General features: G+C 37.9%; 1 protein-coding gene across 1 annotated transcript in view; it reads left to right on the top strand.

Annotated features, from left to right (window-relative positions):
- OVCH1 (ovochymase 1) overlaps positions 1-18,903 on the top strand; it is a 62,669-nt gene extending 43,766 nt beyond the window's left edge. The window contains 9 exon segments of the mRNA XM_045811799.2: positions 2,985-3,048; positions 3,050-3,081; positions 4,299-4,434; positions 5,116-5,255; positions 9,274-9,399; positions 11,479-11,514; positions 12,780-13,004; positions 15,454-15,594; positions 18,765-18,903. Coding sequence (XP_045667755.2) covers positions 2,985-3,048; positions 3,050-3,081; positions 4,299-4,434; positions 5,116-5,255; positions 9,274-9,399; positions 11,479-11,514; positions 12,780-13,004; positions 15,454-15,458 — 764 coding nt within the window. The 3' untranslated portion in view covers positions 15,459-15,594; positions 18,765-18,903.
- Positions 18,904-18,927: the final 24 nt, after the last annotated feature.

Below are 18,927 nucleotides of genomic sequence, written 5' to 3'. Positions count from 1 at the left end.
ACGTTATGATTTTTTTTTTCATGTTTGTGGGTTGTGTTTTCTCTATTGAATGTGAGGTTTTGGAGGGCTAAAACTTTCATCTCCTCGTTTGAAGACTCTCCAGCACCTGGAACAGTCTGTGAGACCTACAAGGCACTGAGTGAGTGAATGAATGATAGGTCACCTCCTCAAAGAGGACTTCTCAGTCTAAAGTAGCACCATTCATTCCCTCCCAAAGTCCTTTTCATCATACTATGCTGATTATTTCACTTGTAGCCTTGATCTCTATTTGAAATCATCTTCTTTGTTTACCTGGCTGAAATAAAAGATTCATGAAAGCAGGGATCTTGCTATTTTGTTCCTTACTCTATCTTCCCAAATTAGAATCATGCCTAGAGACATAGCATAATTTTTTCCACGCGCGTATACTGATAAATTACCCTTCAGAGAAGCTAAATCGGGGGCGCCTGGGTGGCACAGCGGTTAAGCGTCTGCCTTCAGCTCAGGGCGTGATCCTGGCGTTATGGGATCGAGCCCCACATCAGGCTCCTCCGCTATGAGCCTGCTTCTTCCTCTCCCACTCCCCCTGCTTGTGTTCCCTCTCTCGCTGGCTGTCTCTATCTCTGTAGAAGAAGTAAATAAAATCTTAAAAAAAAAAAAAGAAAAAAAAAGAAAAGCTAAATCAGTTTTCACTGCCATTAGCAGTAATGGGAGCCTCTTGCACCATGAGTATAACCAAATATATCAGTTTGATAGGCACTTTCACTTTTTTTTAATCATTAATGGAATTTTTTTCATATGTTGATTAGCTATTTGTATTTTTTATTTCTTGTCATTACCATCTACTTTCTGAGTATTTTTATTGGTTTATGAAAGCTGTTACACATATATTTTTCCTTTGTCGTAAGTTGCAAGTATTTATTCATAAGGTTGTTATTTGCCTTTCATTTTTTAAAGAATTTATTTATTTATTTATTTATTTATTTATTTATTTATTTATTTGAGAGAGCTGCACATGAGTGAGGGGAGGGGCAGAGGGGAAGGGTAGGGGAGAGAGAAAGGAGACTCCCCACTGAGCATGGAGCCTGACACCAGGCTGGATCTCATGACCCTGAGATCATGACCTGTGCCGAAACCAAGAACCAAGAGTCTGACGCTTAACCCACTGAGCCACTTAGATGCATCTTTAATTTTTATTATATGTTGATGTAAACATTTAAAAATTTGTTTAAATCTATCTACAAACACCTTTGATCTTTGATTTATCTCATTGCTTTTTAAATATTGTTCATTCTGAATTCAGAAAAAAAATTAATTACAAACTTCTTTAATCCTGCTGAAATGTTTTTTCTCATATGGTAAAATGATGTTGTATCTTTTTCTTTAAGAAAAAACGATTTTCTTTCTAACTTGTAGCACTATATTACATACTAGATTCTCCTACAAAAAGGAACATTTTCTGGGAAAACTTACCTTTATCTTTATAACCGATTGAAAACCATGCTTGGCTTCATTGTGGATTAACTGAGGAAGCCCTATAATTTTCCAACCTAGCATTTCTTTGATTTGAAATTGTCAGCTTGAACCCTGTAGAATGGTTCTGTCTCTTCAGATGATAGCTAGCAGAACTGCAAGCCTATAATGGAGGTGTTACCCCTTATTCAAGCCAGATAGTACTCTTCTATGCTGTAAAATGCTATCTTTTTCCCTGTGGGAGCCCGCGACTCACTCATTCAACAGCTGCCTTGATCTGTACTTGCTACAAATAAGTATTTGGTCCTTTTTCAAATAATATTTGAATGTAAATCAACAGCATTTACCCTAATGTGTTATGCCATCTAATATGTTTTGTTCTTTTCTTCTCAGATATAATCTGTTCCTTTCCTTGCTCCACAAATACTTGTAAGGAGGATCTACGAGGGGCTAGAGACCCACTCCTCTTGGTTGTGGGGATTCCGTACTGAGCAAAATGGACAAAAGAAATCCCTGCCCTTATCAAGCTTATATTCCAGTAGGGAGTGGTCACATAATAAGAAAATAAAATTTGCAGTATATTAGGTAGATATGCTAGGGGGAAAATGAAGTGGGAAGAAAGAGAAGAATCTGGGATGTAGGGGCTATACGGTCATCTGTAGTATAACCAGCAGATGTCTTTCTGAGCAGGTGATATTTAAATAAATGTAGGATGATACCGACTTATTATTAATAGTAGAGGCGTTTGATCCTAAGAAGCTCACAGGTTCTTTTCACACTTTCTTCATCAGCCTTCTGGATTGTTTTAGAATTATGGTTATAATTTTCCCTTTCGGCTTTGACTCAGGTCCTCAACCTAAAACAATCAAAAGAAGATTGACTATAGAGAAAGAATAAATTTTCAGGTAGAAGTCTTTCCATCATGGATTTTTCATAGTGAGATATTTTTAATAAGTAGGTTACTTTACCAGAAGAAAAATGGCGTACCAGCATCATTTTAAAGATGAAATAATTTACTTCCTCCTGTCCTTCAAGGGAGCAATATGACATAGCAGACTGTGATGAGTGCTGGACTCATGGGCTTGGGTTTAGAGCCTGAGTGCCCACCCTACCAGTCTGACTTCGGGTGAGTCACTCGAATTCTGGAGCCCTGTTTCCCTCATTTTGCAAAGTGAAATAAATTCCTTCCTCATGGGTACAAACTTATAACTAGTAGACAAGTCCTGGAGATCCAATGCACACTAGAGTCAGCATTTGTATCATAATCATCAAACTTGCCAAGGGACTAGATCTTAGTTATTTTCACTACAAAAAAGGAATGGTAATTATGAGAGGTGATAGAAGCTAACTGTCGAGAATGGCAGTCCTATTACAGTACGTAAATGTATCAGATCGACATGGTGTACACTCTATGCAACGTTCCATGTCAAATATATGTCACTAAAAATAATTGCTACACCTAAAGTAGAGAAACTGCTGAAAAAATTTTTTTAGTTCTTGCATTTTAATAGATTTCGTTTTCTTAAACCTAGGTGAAATACGTGGAAGAGGGCTTTACCCAATGATTTTCATGAGCTCCGGACCACTGGTGAGAATTGGGCATAAGCTATATTGTCTGTAGGGTCCAAGGTGTGCTTCGTCATTTCATAAACTCATAAACTTAAAAATCAGTGTTTTTCTTTTTAGAGCTATTTCAAAACATATACATTGTTTTGAAAGAAATGGTGTTTCTGTGGGGAGTTTATGTTCAAAAGGAAAATCTATTTAAGGGATCTGAGACTGGTCAGCTTCAAAAGAGACTGCTCAGTGGATAACCTGATTGACTTGTAAATCATCCAGAATTGTGATTTCTGGATGTGGCTCCAGTATGTTGATTTCAAGACAACATTTTTTTATTGCAATGTGATTTTATGCCACAGACAGCCTTTTCTGTGGATCAGAATGTAAGAGTTCTGTTAGCTGGTTGACTAGAAAGGGAAAATTTATTATCTCTATCAGAGTTTTCTTTATAGTGATATTATAATAATAAAAGCTTAGAATGAGTTTTTAAGATAAACTACACAGATATTAGATGCTAGCATTGGAAACGTAAATGCTATGCAATTCAGACTTATCAGATTACGTTTTAGAACAAGTAATAAGGTTTTTTTAAAGATTTTATTTATTCATTTGTCAGGGAGAGTGCACCCCCTTCAATAAGGCTTTTTTTTTTTTTAAGATTTTATGTATTTGTCAGAGACAGTGACAGCAGGGGATGCTGTAGGCAGAGAGTGAAGCAGGCTCCCTTCTGAGCAAGGAGCCTGATGCGGGACTTGATCCCAGTACCCTGGGAATCATGACCTGAGCCGAAAGCAGACGCTTAACCGACTGAGCCACCCAGGTGCCCCTTAATAAGGCTTTTTGGTATAAAAAAATGGTATAGGTATAGGTAACTGAAAGCTAATCTCTCTCCTTGGCACCAAAAAGCATTGCAGAGATATATTTGGGGGAAAAGTTCAGTGAGTAATAAAGAGAAGCATGCATATCATATGAAAGTGTTTTCCTAAAAAACTATATTAAGAATGTTGCTTTTAGATTAAATTGTGCAGAGAACTGGCATTATCTATAGTTTTTCCACATTATCTTCCATCGACTTGAGGCTGTGCCAAAGACAATTCTGAGAGAAGTGCTGTTTTCTGTATCTTTGAATGATTCAGACAGAAACTTATCAGTGAAAATAACCACTTCTGTTAAGGTTTTTTCTAAAACAGGGAAGAAAAGTGACTTCCCTGATCTGAAAAGGCATATTATAAGCCTCTCAAAAATTAACTTTATTTTCATTGCCTTTTTTTTTTCTTTATTTTTAGGTCCAAAGGGCAGTAAAACTACCAAATTTCTCCGGAGTTCAAACCAAGAACATCCGGGCACTTGGGAGGATGTTATTCTGACTAAACCAGGAGGAATCCTACAGATCCCAAGACACTCTTACAGAACCACCATGAGGTGAGGAAGGAATGTTCATTATGATGAAAGAAGTTTGTGAATGATCCTTGGACAAGCAGCAACCCTTGCTTACGGCATTATTTTCCACCTACTCTCCTTGAAGAATAGACTTTGAAGTAATCCCTGGTCTGAGGCCTTCAGTATACAAAAACTGAATGTAAGATTTGTTGATAAATTGTGTACTTTCTCCACAAAAGAGATCATTTATTACGTAAAGTGGAAAGTCAAATCTCTATCAAACAGTTTTGGAGTTTGAAATAATGTATGTAGAGTCTTCTCTTAAGTTGCCAAAATAGAGAACTTCCCTCGAATTAAACAATAGAATAAATTTAAAGTGTGAAGTGAAAAGTGAAGATTTGTATAATATCAGTCCTCAGTAAATTTACGTGATCTGTGGGGGAGTTTGGGGCAAATTCAGACAAATTGCCAATCAGAATTTAGAGGACTATGCATAATTGACCAACCGTTCACCATGACAGCCGAACTTAATTAAAACTTTTCACAAATTAAGTATTAGAGATATTTTTAATTGTTACAATTTAAAGTAAAAAAATCGTTTTTTCACCCAAGCACAGAGAAGCAGATAGAGTCAATAACAGTGATGCATAAAATTCCGAATGAAGTCAATAACAGTATGTGCGATTTGGAATCATTCCTGACTTTCTTTTCTCTGTGCCATAGTTGCCACAGGAAGTTATCAGTCCCTTTACATCACATCATTCGCCTTGATATTATCAACTTCCAGATGAAGCCGACACCTTTGGCCTGTCAGGGTCACATGTGGGTTTATGAAGGATTTGGATCAGGCAAAAAATTAATAGGTAACTAATATCCCATGAAGAACTATGCTCTTGATATTTTAATGAAACATTCCCAGATTGTTTTGCATTCAGTGTGACTTACAAATGATGTAAATTATATGATACTGAAATAGCCTTACTATTATTTAAGATTTGTAATTGAGATTATGCTAACACTCCCTCAGATTGAGTTAAAAATAAAACCCAACTGTATGCTGCTTTCTTAGGTCATACCTAGGTTAAAGTTGCTCAGAAATACTAAAAATAAAGGATGGATAAAGCAGTTTTAGACAAATGTAACACACACACACACACACACACACACACACACACACACATTGAGATTATAATATTAATCAGGCAAAATAATATCCACCAGAAAAGGCATTAAGTGGCCAATTAGGTAGTAGCTGGACACCTCATTACATTGACTTAAACTGATTTTTATGAAAGAAAGAAAAATCCAGAGTTTTCTAGATGTGCCACTAACTCAGAAGTCCAACGCTGTCAAGACTAAGGTTATGGCAGTTCTCTTGGCCTTTTCCTAATGGTTCCATAATGGCTACTTCAGTTCTCGCCATTCCATGGAGGAAAAAGGAAGAAGGGACACAGAGAAAGGAGGACACCATCGAGAAAATAAACACATTTCCAAGAATCCTATAGCAGATTTAAGTCTCCCTGGCCCGAATGGGAGACGACTAGGGACAAAGGGAATGAAATGGGGCTTGAGCTGGCTGACCAACGTTACCCGATGTGATGTGATAATAGCAGTCCTGATGGAAATTTAATGGCACTGGATGCAGATCTCAGTTCTACCACATAGTAGTTAAATGATTTGGGGAATGTTCCCAAAGCTTTCTCAGACTCTGTTTCCTGAATTGTGACAGGAGAACAACAAGATCTATTTTTGCTTTTTATGCAGTTTACAAGAAGAGACACCCCACTGTCACTACCACCACATACCTACATGTGTTCTATAAATTCTCAATTTACTTAGTCAAGGACACTTATGCCTGATGAAACCTGGTGGCCCAGAGGGAGAGGAGGTGTGGCATGATGCTGACCTTTGACTCCCTAAGAGAGACCCAGATGCCAACATCCTTCTTCCCTCTGGCAGATAAGATCCTGCCAGAGTTGATCAAACAGCCAATTGCTAAACCACCGTCCTTTTATTCTTTGGACTCACGTTACCATCCCAGAAGTAGACACACTAAAAATCTCCATGTTTCCACTTAAGAAAATGTTAATAAACACTGATAGTTTTATTATTATTATTATTATTATTATTATTATTATTATTATTATTATTATTATTTATTAACTGGGGTGTTTCGTATCAACGAGGCCACAGCTTCAAGTGGAGAAAATACAGAATCTGCCCCCAATATCCTTGGAAATTAGCTACACTTCTTCCTTTCTTGCCTTACAGGATGTCTGTTACTTATACTGCCAATGAGATTGTTTTGAGAACTAAGTGAGAGAATGCGTGGCCATATAAAAGCAAGCTAGCTTCTACCATGTTTGAATTAGAAATATATGTTTTCATTCCTATTCTTAAAATTGTGTTGCTTAGAAGAAAAGATTAGACTGTTGTTTCCCTAGCGCCTCTCCATCAGTGGGGTGTCAGAGTATACCAAGTTTGGAAGAACAAAGAAATACAGAAAAAAGGGGAAAGATTACGTTAGCTGTATTAGTTATACTTTCTAATGTTAATGAACTGTATACCTGTTTTTCTTAGAAAAAGTTTATAAAACATATGTACCATTTCCTATCTCCTTCCTAAAATTTCAGTTTTTGCAAGTGAAGTATACAAGTTCCAGAGGCTGACTCAATGCATGAGGTCAATAGGTTTCTCAGTAGTAAACATAACCAAATATAACTTATCTCAAGAATGCAAGGATAGTTTAATATTGAAAAATGTATTACCTATAATAAAACTACCATGCGAGGAAAAATAGATGTAAGTATACAGCAATCACATCCTAAAACCATATAGTAAAATAATAAAAGATGTAATGGAAAAATCATTTTAATTATAATTAGCAACAAAAAACCTACAATAAGGAATAACTGTTAAACAAAACGCAGCCAAATACATTTGAAGGTCTAACTGGCTTTATTAAGGGACTCCTGCATCGGGCAGCATGCAGTCTGGCAAGTAGAGGGATGCTCTGAGGAGCTGTACAAAACGAAAGGATTTTATAGAAAGGGGGCAGGATGTTTACCAGAAGAAAAGAAAGGGCATCTTACACATATTACCTCCTTTTCCTTTGGGGGAATGGAGAGAGCCCATGTGATGCTTTACCTCATTGGTGCTGGCCAGAAAATTCCCGACTGGTTAAGACTGCATTTCTAGGGGCGCCTGGGTAGCGCAGTTGTTAAGCGTCTGCCTTCGGCTCAGGGCATGATCCCAGCGCTCTGGGACCGAGTCCCCATCGGGCTACTCCGCTGGGAGCCTGCTCCTTCCTCTCCCTCTCCCCTGCTGTGTTCTCTCTCTCGCTGGCTGTCTCTCTGTCACATAAATAAATAAAATCTTAAAAAAAAAAAAAAAAGACTGCATTTCTAGGGGAGGTTGAAACTGCAATTAGGTTAGAGATTAAGGCCCGGTTTGGTGACGTGGCCTCACATAAGCGACTCCATTTTGGGCCTGTGGTTTTCTTTTTGTCATAACCCTAAAATTAAATTTGAAATTTATTGTGCAGATAGAAAACTTTACACACATACACACAAACAAACATAGAGATGTGAACAGAGAAATGTACCATGTTCTAAAACTGGAAGACAGAATTAACATTAATTCACACCAAAGTAATATATAAATATAGTGTTATTTCCCAGCAAAATCCTATGGGAATTTTTTTTTTTAAGAGAGTAAGATAGAAACTAATAATAACTATCTTTAAAATAAATAGGATTTGTGCACCGGGGTGGCTCAGTTTGTTAAGCGACTGCCTTCGGCTCAGGTCATGATCTCAGGGGTCCTGGGATCCAGTCCTGTATTGGGCTCCCTGCTCGGCGGGGAGCCTGCTTCTCCCCCTGCCCCTCCCCCTGCTGTGCTTTCTCTCTCTGAGTCTCTCATGAATCAATAAATAAAATCTTAAAAATCAAGTAAATAGGACTAACTGAAAATGTTTTGGGAGACTCAGCCCTAATTAAATTTCAAGTTAAAACCAGAGTCTCCAAAGCTTTTGATTTTTATTTTGTTCCTTTCTCAAGAGATGACAAACTCTTGACCCACATGATTTTTTGAGACCATAAAGCCCTGGATTAACCATTAGCGTCTTTTCACAGATAAAAAAGGTTAGTGAGTATTCACCTATCAGTTCCCATACAGTCTAAATTAAATCTCTTTGTTTCTTGACACAGTGAAGTTGATCCTCTGGCCATCTGTTTACTAAAAAGAGCAGAGTTTTTCAGTAAGAAAGAAAAGCTTAATTCTTAAGATTGTTGACTTGAAACCTTGATCCTATTGAATGTTAGAGCAAACTACTTTTGTAAGAATGTTTGTTTCAGGAAAAAACTATGATCACTTAAAGTTAGAAATGGTTTGTGATAGAAAGCGTGCCAATTGCTACACCTTGCCTCTTATTCATTTCACGAGGCTGTGGATAAATGAAGGTTGTCTGTAGCTGAGGCTCAAATATACTCCATATATATGATTATCTTATTTCAGTCTGCTGACAAGAGTAACTGTTTAGTTCCCCGAGGACCTAGCTAGACCTCGTCATCTTTTATAATACATCACTTTAAAGAGATCTACCTAGGTTATTCTAGACATTGTAGCAACTGGTCTTGTGCTCTAGTTGGTTTAGAGCCCTGTCCTCAGAACTGCTTTGATTCAGGAATCTGGAATTTCTTTCTCTCTATTCTAATTGGGTTTTCTTTGGCTTAATTTTCTCATTTTTATATTCTTGGGAGTGGATATGGTATAAATTCATAATTTCAAAAATAGGATTTTTTTCTCTTTGCTCAATAACCTTTGCTTTGATGCGTGGTAAGTTTTTGTATGCTGCTTTGTTTTTTCTTTATTTTGGGCTAGGAAAATTGTGTGGAGGAATTTCACCTTCATTAAAATCTCATGGTCCTCTAGCAATGTTGATTTTCACATACAATGTCCATTTGGCCATGGAAGAATTTTCTTTGAGATATTCTTTTCATATTTCTGGTAAGTCTGTTGCTTTCGTATATGTTTATGTGTATGTTTTTGTTTTGTACTTTATTAGGAAAAATCTGTCATTGAACAGATTGAATTCTCTAGTGTATTTGTCTGCTTTAGAGGAGAAGGAAAGGACAGTGTTCAAGATATGACTTCTGTAATCTGTGGGGGCCTCAAACTAAACCTCTATTAAGATTGATCAGATCTGTCATTTTTTCTTAAAGCACCAAAGAATTTTGTCTATTTTTGGGGGACTTGGATGATTATAACAATATAGGGGAAAACTTTTATCACTAGCATAAAAGTTTCAAGTAGTTTTTCTCTTTTGAAATTAATTTCCTTAATGTACTAATATATTCTTTTTCACTTGTTTGATGGATAGTTCATTTATATTGGTTGCAACCAGGTTATTGAAAAATATGCTTTGCCCAACATTTCCATGATTTGGGTGAAGACACTGATAGCATTGTGAAAATCAAGAACTATTAATTTGCAATTTAGGTTTAATTCTGAACAGTTATTAGAATTGCTTTCGTCCTTAAGATTAATCAATTTATACTCATTAAAAATGTTAATTGGAATACAATTGGAGAGGCATTTCTACTAAAAGTATTTAATTTAGTCTGGTAACAGTCTCTGCCCTAGTAGAGTTTATAGTCTAGTGGTAGAGATAGTCAATAATCATATAGAAAAATATAGAGTAAAAAAACTATTGTTTTGAAGGAAATATATAGTGTACTATAAAAATAGACAGTGGAGGGATCTTAGTTTGGTAAAGGATGGCAATGGAATTGTAGGAAAACTTTAGTTTCTTTGTTCTCTTATCACAGAACTCCATGAGATTTATTTCTACTCCTTTGCCCTCATTTTTTTCTTAGATCCATTCCCATAGGGCTTTCTTTGTTACCATATCACAGGCATTGGTCTTACCAAAGTTACCAGTGACTTCCCCAAGTCCAGATCCAAGAGATCCTTCTTAGCCCTAACAACGTTTGACAGAGATGAGCTCTCTTTCCTTCTAGAATCTACTTGTCTCGGCCTCCTTAGGAGGACCTTAGGAGGAAACCATTCTCCTTAGCTGTCCTCTTACTTCACTGATCTCCTTCAGAGTCTCTTGGATGGCTGCTCTTCATTTTCTCTACCACTAAAGGTAGCGGTGTCCCTGGACGTAGTCCTTGACTCTCATTTCTTCTTTACCTTACTCACTCCCTAGTGACCTTACCCAAACCCTAGCTTTCACTACCATCCATATGCAAATAACTCCCAACTTCTTTTTTATTTTTGACCTCCAGCTCTGTATCACCAATTGCCCCCCCCTCCACTTGGACATCTGATAGGCATCTCAAGCTTAATGCTGTTATCTCCAAACCTGCAACAGTGCCTAGTACATAGCTGCTGCACAGTAACTGTTTGAATAAAGGGAACGGCATTTCAGCTGGGACAGATTAGGGAGAAGAGGGTAAGGAGGTAGCTCCATACCCAGTGAATGGGTAACAAATGCATCCGTTGGCTTATGGGAACCCCCCTGGCCGAGAGCCAATGGATGAACGGGAGTCAACTCAGAAGACTGTTATTGTACATATTCAATTTCTGTGTTCAGATAAACACAGAAAACCATTAGTGCAGACATTTTACAATGACAGCAAAATGTATAGCGCATGTATGTAGTTTTTAAAGATCTGACTCATCATTCATATTTTTGAGATTACAAATTAAAATAGATCAATACAAATTATATCTGTGTGAATCAAAAATATAGAATCATTAAAGTTTATGTGAAATATTTAGTAGTATGGAAAAATAGTCACAATAAATTAAATGGAGGAAAAAGGTTTTAATGGTATAAAATAGCATATAATTTTTTAAAAAATGTATACATAGCATAGGAAAAGACCTGGCCAGATTTATATTAAAATATGACTACTGGTTATTTATAGGCTGGGCCTACAGGAGACTTTTTATCTTCTTTGAACTCTCTGTATTCTGAAAATTTTTATAAGTTGCACATATCACTTTTATAATCAGAAGAATAAAGAAATATAAAGTAGTTAGTTGGATGTATTGACACTGAATATTCTCTTATTCTAGATTCCATGAGAGGAAAATATAAAGTTAATGATAAAGGTAAGACCACAATGGAGGTAAGGAATCCAGCTGGCTTGACTTTGGTTATATGATATTATGAAAATAGAGTGGAAAATGCCCTTGCTTCTAAACACTATGTAGTAAGAAGTGCACTCTAACTTCTGTCAAAAACATTCAGGTGTTTGTGGCCTGATTCTAGTTACTTTATAGTAAAATGTGAGTTTGTATTAATTTCCTTAATGTCAAATTTTGGGGGTAGTGGAGACCTGATCTGGGGCCCGTTAGGGAATAGAGTGATTACTCGATTAGTGGGTGAGAAACATTTGTTTTGTTAATGGAATCCTTGTAGCTACATGAAGTCTATCCATTGCCATTCTTTCCATATGTGTTATGTCTTTTGGATTACATATATATTTTTTGTTTTGTTTTTCCCTGGACCATTGCGTAGTGGAACTAAGGTGTAAGATTATTGGTGAAGTAAATCAATTTTTGGATGGCATTGCTTTTAGGTTGGATGAACCTAAGACTTTCGGAGTAAGCCCAAAATGTCACTGAATTCTTCAGTTCTCTTTTTTGGTGTACCGCCTTAGCTCTGGCAAATCTTAATGTCTATGTTTCAACTACCTGAGAGCTATCCAAATTTCCCTAACTGATAAATGTTTGCAATTTGAATTGTACGTGCCATGAGGCTGAACTTGGGGAGCACATAATTTATTCAGGAATTCAGTCTAATGAGGACCCAGGTCTGCTTCTCAACCTGGGTTCTCTGCTCATATTTAGAATTTGTTCTCTGCTCATATTTTATGGTGTCAAAGTTCTCTCTTTCTGCACTATGTGGGAAATGAAATATTATTGTGGCATTTGCAAATTTGGGGAAGTCCTATAAGTCTTGGGACATATCTGTTGAATATCAAAGTGATAGATCACTACCACCTGTGGACTGAAGATAATAAAATCTATTTCTCATCATCATGAACATTAAGATTGAATATTAATTAAATATAAGCAACAAATTACACTGAATTGTGGATGTGGGTGATTTAGCAGTTCAGTTTGTGAACTGCAGTCAAAGAACTTCAGCCTGTCTTCTGTGGAGGTGTCAGTTTTTCAGAGCAGAAGTCATTCAAATCCTGTGTCGGTATACATAAGGAACTATGGATACGAAGTAAGAGTGACAGATCAATAAAAGTGCACTACCATTTAGGTTGTAATGACCTGGTTGCAGACATTAAAACCAGATTCAGAAAGTAACTCAACTCCTTGATTATTATGTTAAATGATTGTTTTTCTTTTTTTGCTTCAAGGATGTCCATTATTGGATTTGAGTCCAGTTAGTTCTACTGAGATCACATCTCCCAATTATCCTAACATTTATCCCAACATGCTGAACTGCACTTGGACTTTTTATTCCAAGTCAGGAGATAAAATGAAGGCAGTGATTAAAGACTTTACGACAGAAGAATCTTGGAACTGTGAGTGGGATTATTTCAGTATTTATGATGGACCAGATCAGCAATCAAGATTACTTGGTAAACTGATCTTTTTTTTTTTTTTAACTGAAGTCACAGTCATTTTTTTTTTTTTTTAATTTATTTGACAGAGACAGCGAGAGAGGGAACACAAGCAAGGGGAGTGGGAGAGGAAGAAGCAGGCTTCCCGCTGAGCAGGGAGCCCGATGCAGTGCTCGATTGCAGGACCCTGGGATCATGACCTGAGCCGAAGGCAGACGCTTAAGCTTAAGGGCTGAGCCACCCAGGCGCCCCTAAACTGATGTTTCTTAACTGGCCTACGTTATGTGGCATTTACATAAGCATTTATACAATGCATATATGTGGAAAATATGACCTACATTTACCTTGGGAAGCATATGATTTGTTGTCAGTGATTTTTCACGAGGTCCATCATCGGAATCCCGGAGCATTACTGAGCACAACGGGATGAGCTTGACCCCACACTCACCGCATCTTCACCTATAATTCTCACTCTTCCTGATTTTAGCAGCGAATCATCTCATTTTACCATTAGGGGGCACCCTAATTTTGTTTTTCTCAGGAGGTCCTATATTTTAAGAGGTTTCAATTTCTGAATTTTGGTAACTTTTCGAAAATGTGTTCTCTCAGGTTTCATCTTCACCGTAATAGCGGCCTTTTTTTAGACCCAGGGTAAATTTAAAAGGAGAAAAAGGCCAATTAGTTTAAATAATTTTTAGGGATTTATTGGCCACATGGTGTCTATCACACTTGACTATCAGGCAATATCCTGTTCTGAGACTGACTCATAGAAGAAGACTTTTCCCAAGCTTTTGTAATCCAATGCTGCATCACCTTCTTCAGTCTCCAGTGAGTTCCGCTCCTTGGGACGCCCTTACAACCCACCTATCCCAAAGAGCAAGAGGAGACTTTTGATCCTGTCTTTTTCCAGGATCTTGACCTCTCCTGTGATATTACAGGATATGTAATACCCATAAGCTCAGCAATTTGCTTTGAAATTCTAAAGGTACCTAACTTTTTCCTATCAGTGAATTTGGTTCCTGCCAAGGAATCTCAAGCAATTAGAGTGTTGAGGGGGAGGGGCAGATACAACATTTCCCAAGCTATTCGTTCTCCTTAAGATGAAATGACCATCAGACCTCGTAATCCTCTCGCCAATGCCCTTCAGCCAAAGGCGCCAGGATCACACTGTGGGGTGTCTCAGTAAGAGGGAGTTAGAACCTATTAGAGGATTTGGGCTTTGGTTAGGTAATTTTGGAGAGGGTCTAAGAAAGTGGACTTGGCTCTAGATTGGTTGCTGTTAGGAAGTGGAGCAATTTTACGGTTGGGATCTCAATCATAGGGGGGGCCTGACTCAAATTAGGATAAAACCGCATTTGGTAAAGAAGTGGCAAGCCCTCATTTTAGCCCAGAGAGGTCGATGTTTTGTAGTTTAGTGGCTGCACATGGCCTTGTTTTTGTCTCACCTTATCATGGATTCAAATAGTCCTGTCTGATGTTGCTGTTCTGTGAGATTATGTCCCAACAGGAGAACAACATGGTCTAGTTGTGAGTCCCAAACCCGTTTCTCAATGTCAGGGGCTACTTTTCTCTCTCTTACTCTTTAGTATTCTTCCATCTAGCGACACTGTTCCTCTTTAAAAGTTCTGATAAGTTAATTCAGAAGTGTCAAATGATTATAAATAAGACTATTCATATTTTTATAATCAGCTTATGTAAATCTCTATAAGAAGGAAGCTACCATTAGTTTGATAGTTTATACAATTTTATTTCATACAATTTTATATATTTATATAATTTCATTTCAATGAAACATGCAATTTTTAAATCACTGAACATGGATTCCCATTGCTAATCTCACAGGTAGTGAAATGGGCTATCCCGTATATGGAACCACATTACCTTTTCTTAATAAATCTTTTTATTCATGTAAGTAGAATTCATCAGTTTTTAACTGTTTTTAATTATTTGTGTATGTGTAGATGAAGTGGTCCAAAACACCCAGATAGTTCCCATTGCAATGCTTTTACAATATTTTAATGAAAATAAATTACCAAAATTAAGGTTCATCTGGTCTTCTTTCATTTTCCCCATGATGTTAGGATATCAGTAACCAGTAAACATTATATTAAATGTGCAGGTTGAGTTCATTCATTACTGAGCATTACCTAATGGGTTAGGCACACTGGGGACACAATGATGAACAAGTCAGAAACGATCTCTGCCATCTTCTCTTTGGAAAGATGGACAATAAATAAGATGATAATATATAACAATAATCAAATAATTACTGCTTGTCAAAAGTAATCTGAGGGAAATAAGTTGCAAAGGAAGGGTACATTTCCTCAGTTCATTCAGATGTCTGTTCAAATGCTCCCTCATCTAAGGTATCACATGACGTAAACAGGCCTCCTCCATCTTTTCTTCTAGGCATTTATCGTGACCTGACAGAGTACATATTTATCTATAATCTGTCTCCCTCCACCAGAATGAAAATTTCCCGAGAGTAGGACTTGGTCTCGTATTCGTTGCTGTATCTCCAGCACGTCGGTAGAGCACTACCCAACACTTCGTAAATATTTGATGAAAAAATAGATGAGAAAATGGCCTTGCATGGAGAAAAAGCTTGGTAAGTTGGGGTAGTGTCAGGGGTCAGAGTGATTGGAGACTGAGCGAGGACAGACTGGAATGAGGCTTTGTCCCGTGCAGCTCAGGCTGTGGTAATGAGTTTGAATTTCGTTCCAATCTACTGGAGGCCGTAAAAGGTTTTTGACAAGGAAGTAATCTGAAGGGTGCTCTAGCTGCTGTGTCAGGAGTGAGTTTTCCGGTGACAGGGTGCATTGTGCCTGAAGTCATGAGGCTCTTGTGTTATTCTAGACCTGCACCGTCCAGTCCGTGTTGTTATTTAAATTTAAATTAGTTAAAAAGAAATAAAAGGGGTATTGGCCATAGGTAAGTGCTCAGTTGCTGCATGCGGTGAGTGACTGCCATAGCAGGCAGCCCTCAAACAGAACGTTCCATCCTTGCAGAATGTTCTGTTAGTACTGTTTTAAAAAATACATATTGCCTTATAAGGGGGTGGCACTAATGGAGTGCAAGTGAAGTGGACAGATCTAATAGGATTTCTGGGTGGATTGCATCTGGGATTAAATATGCAAATCAAGAATGGCTCCGGTGTGAGAAGTTAGCATCTACAGAGATGGGAAATGCTGGAAGGAGAAATAGATTTGTGGGGAGAGATCTGTTTGGGCCGATTTCAATTCTTAATGCTATGATACATTCAGATTGAACTCTCGAGCTAGAGGAAAAGTCTGGGCTAGAGAGAAAAATTTGAGAATTATCATCTTCTTACAGATGTCCTCTAGTTATCCTCTCTCGGACATCCTGGATCTGCACTATCACTCTCATCAGTTTCACGCGTGTTCTAGTATTACCCATCATTGAAGACAAAATAGAACAAGAAATGTAGCTATTGCCCCATTTCTCTGCTTCCCTTTATAGCAAAATCTCTCACTTTCTTAGAGGCTGATTCAAACGCTTATATTCTTGGGTACTACACCAACCATGTGACAACCGTTCCATTGATGCTTTTTGATTCAACATGAAGAACAGTCTAGCAATTAGAACTGTTCAAAAAGACAAAATGCTTATAAGTTCCATGTCGTATCTTCAAGGTGAGCAATCCGATGTCCAGGGTTATTTTAGAACAAACACAGTGTCAGTTGGAGGGTGGAACTAAAGGATCTCTAAGGTTCTGTGTCGACACCATTCCCTTCTCACCCAGGTGCCCATTTTAAACCTACACATTTTGTAAATGTGCTGTCTGTATTCCTAAGTTCTTTTTTTTTGTTTTAGATTTTATTTATTTATTTATTTGACAGAGAGAGACAGCCAGCGAGAGAGGGAACCAAGCAAGGGGAGAGGGAGAGGAAGAAGCAGGCTCCCAGCAGAGCAGGAGCCCAGTGTGGGACTCGATCCCAGGACCCTGAGATCATGCCCTGAGCCGAAGGCAGACGCTCAACGACTGAGCCACCCAGGCACCCCTGTATTCCTAAGTTCTTAATAGAAATACTGCATTTGACAGAACCAAGGATAGAACCATTTCCATACCATTAAGACCTTCCCTCCAGCTTAATATTGTATGATTATTTAATCAGCTGTGAAACTTCCTAGCCACTTAATTGTCCACTTATATTTTATATCTGTTCACAGGATATCCTAAGATACTTTATTAAGTGCTTCACTGCAATCAAGATTCATGAAGTTTATCTCCTTCCCCCTAGCCACCACCTAATTAGCTCTTTCAAAAAAATTAATTAGGTTCCTTGAATGTGGCATGTTAAGGATCCCATGCTGGCTTCTTGTGACCATTGATTCCTTCTCCAAGTGTTCAAAAACTGCCTAGTAATTTGCTGAAGTTTTTTTTTTTAATTTAACAAACACTTATAATAATTTACAAATACCAATTTGTAAAATCCAATTTGAATATAAATTTTATCTCCAGTATACAGATGTGAAAGTTGAGGCAGAGAGTGAGACAGATTAAACGAATTGCCCAGAGCCCCCTAGTTAGTAATGGCAGAGCGAGAGGAAAGCGGCAGTTTGGCTACAGAATCGTGCCTGTAAGCATTCAGCTACGCTCTTTCCCTGGTGTAGGACTTGGCAAATCCTCCACTTTCTTTGTTTTCTCTGTCTTCTACCCATCTTCCCTCGTGCCCAAATCTTTTTTTTTTTTAATTTTCTAAACAGTAACCTATTCCCATTTACATTATTTTAAAACTTCTGGCATGTTTGTTGACTCTACCCAGAGTCCTTTTCCTTGACATGGTGCATCCCAGAAGTTCCCCATCATATCCAGTTCACCAGACAGGTTCTCCAAAGATAAGAAGGATGTAGAGGTTCACTCTTCCCGTATCCCCTCTCTTTGTCAGATTTTTGAGATAACAGTATCTTTAAGACAAATCAATAATGCATCACTGTTTTGAGAGAACTGAAATTGCAGCATGTACAGGTAAATTACAGCAGGTGTGCTACCGCTGTCAGGACCACCTTTGAACAACGTGTATTCCTGAATTAAGAAAGGATGGTCATTAGTCTGCATTTGGGCAGCCTGCCTGTCTGAGCCAGTTTGGGCTGCTATGACAAAAATACTATAAACGGGATGGCTTAAACAGCAAGCATTTATTTCTCACAGTTCTGGAGGCTTGGAAGTCCAAGATCTGGTGTCTGGTAAGAGCTTGCTTCCAGATTCATAGCTGTCTTTTTTTGCTCTGTCCTCACATGGCAAAAAAGGAGTGAGAGCATTTTCTGGGTCTCCTCTATAAGGCTCTAGTTCCATTCATGAGGGCTCCACCCTCGTGACCTAATCACTTCCCAAAGGCCGTACCTCCTAATATCACCACGTTTGGGTTTAGGATTTCAACCTATGAAATTGTGGGCGGGGTGGGGGTGGGGCACAAGCTTTCAGAATACTGTCCTATTACTTTTGTTTCTCTGTCCATTTGCCTTCACCAACATGCCTCTTTTCTCATCCTTATGATCAGATTGCCATAGAGTTGTATATCATTTCATAGCAAATGCTAGCCCAGTCTTTTCCCTTTGATTATTTAAAATCTGTACCCTTCCATGGTTGCAGTCAAATCATGGATTCCATTCCACAAATCTTGATTTTACATTATCAATAATCATTCCTTTGCCAATATTAACAGTTTGGAATTTAATGTTCCCTCCTTGCCCTCTTCTATGTATGTTACTGCACAGGAGAAATATTTTAATTACTGCATATATCTCACATTGCAGCTCATTTATGTGGCTCTAAGAAAGAATTTGTCTTGATATCCAGTGGTGCTCACCTGACTATGAATTTTAAGACTGATAAGTCTGTGGGAGAAAGAGGTTTTAAAGTTATGTTGGAAGATATAGTTCAGAGGCATTCACAAAAAAGTAATATGGGGACCCAACT

Source organism: Ursus americanus, chromosome 25 (assembly GCF_024610735.1).
Source record: "Ursus americanus isolate L20-20 chromosome 25, mUrsAme1.1.p, whole genome shotgun sequence".
In the NCBI taxonomy this organism is placed as follows: domain Eukaryota; kingdom Metazoa; phylum Chordata; class Mammalia; order Carnivora; family Ursidae; genus Ursus; species Ursus americanus.
This window is presented reverse-complemented; position numbering and strand designations above follow the sequence as displayed.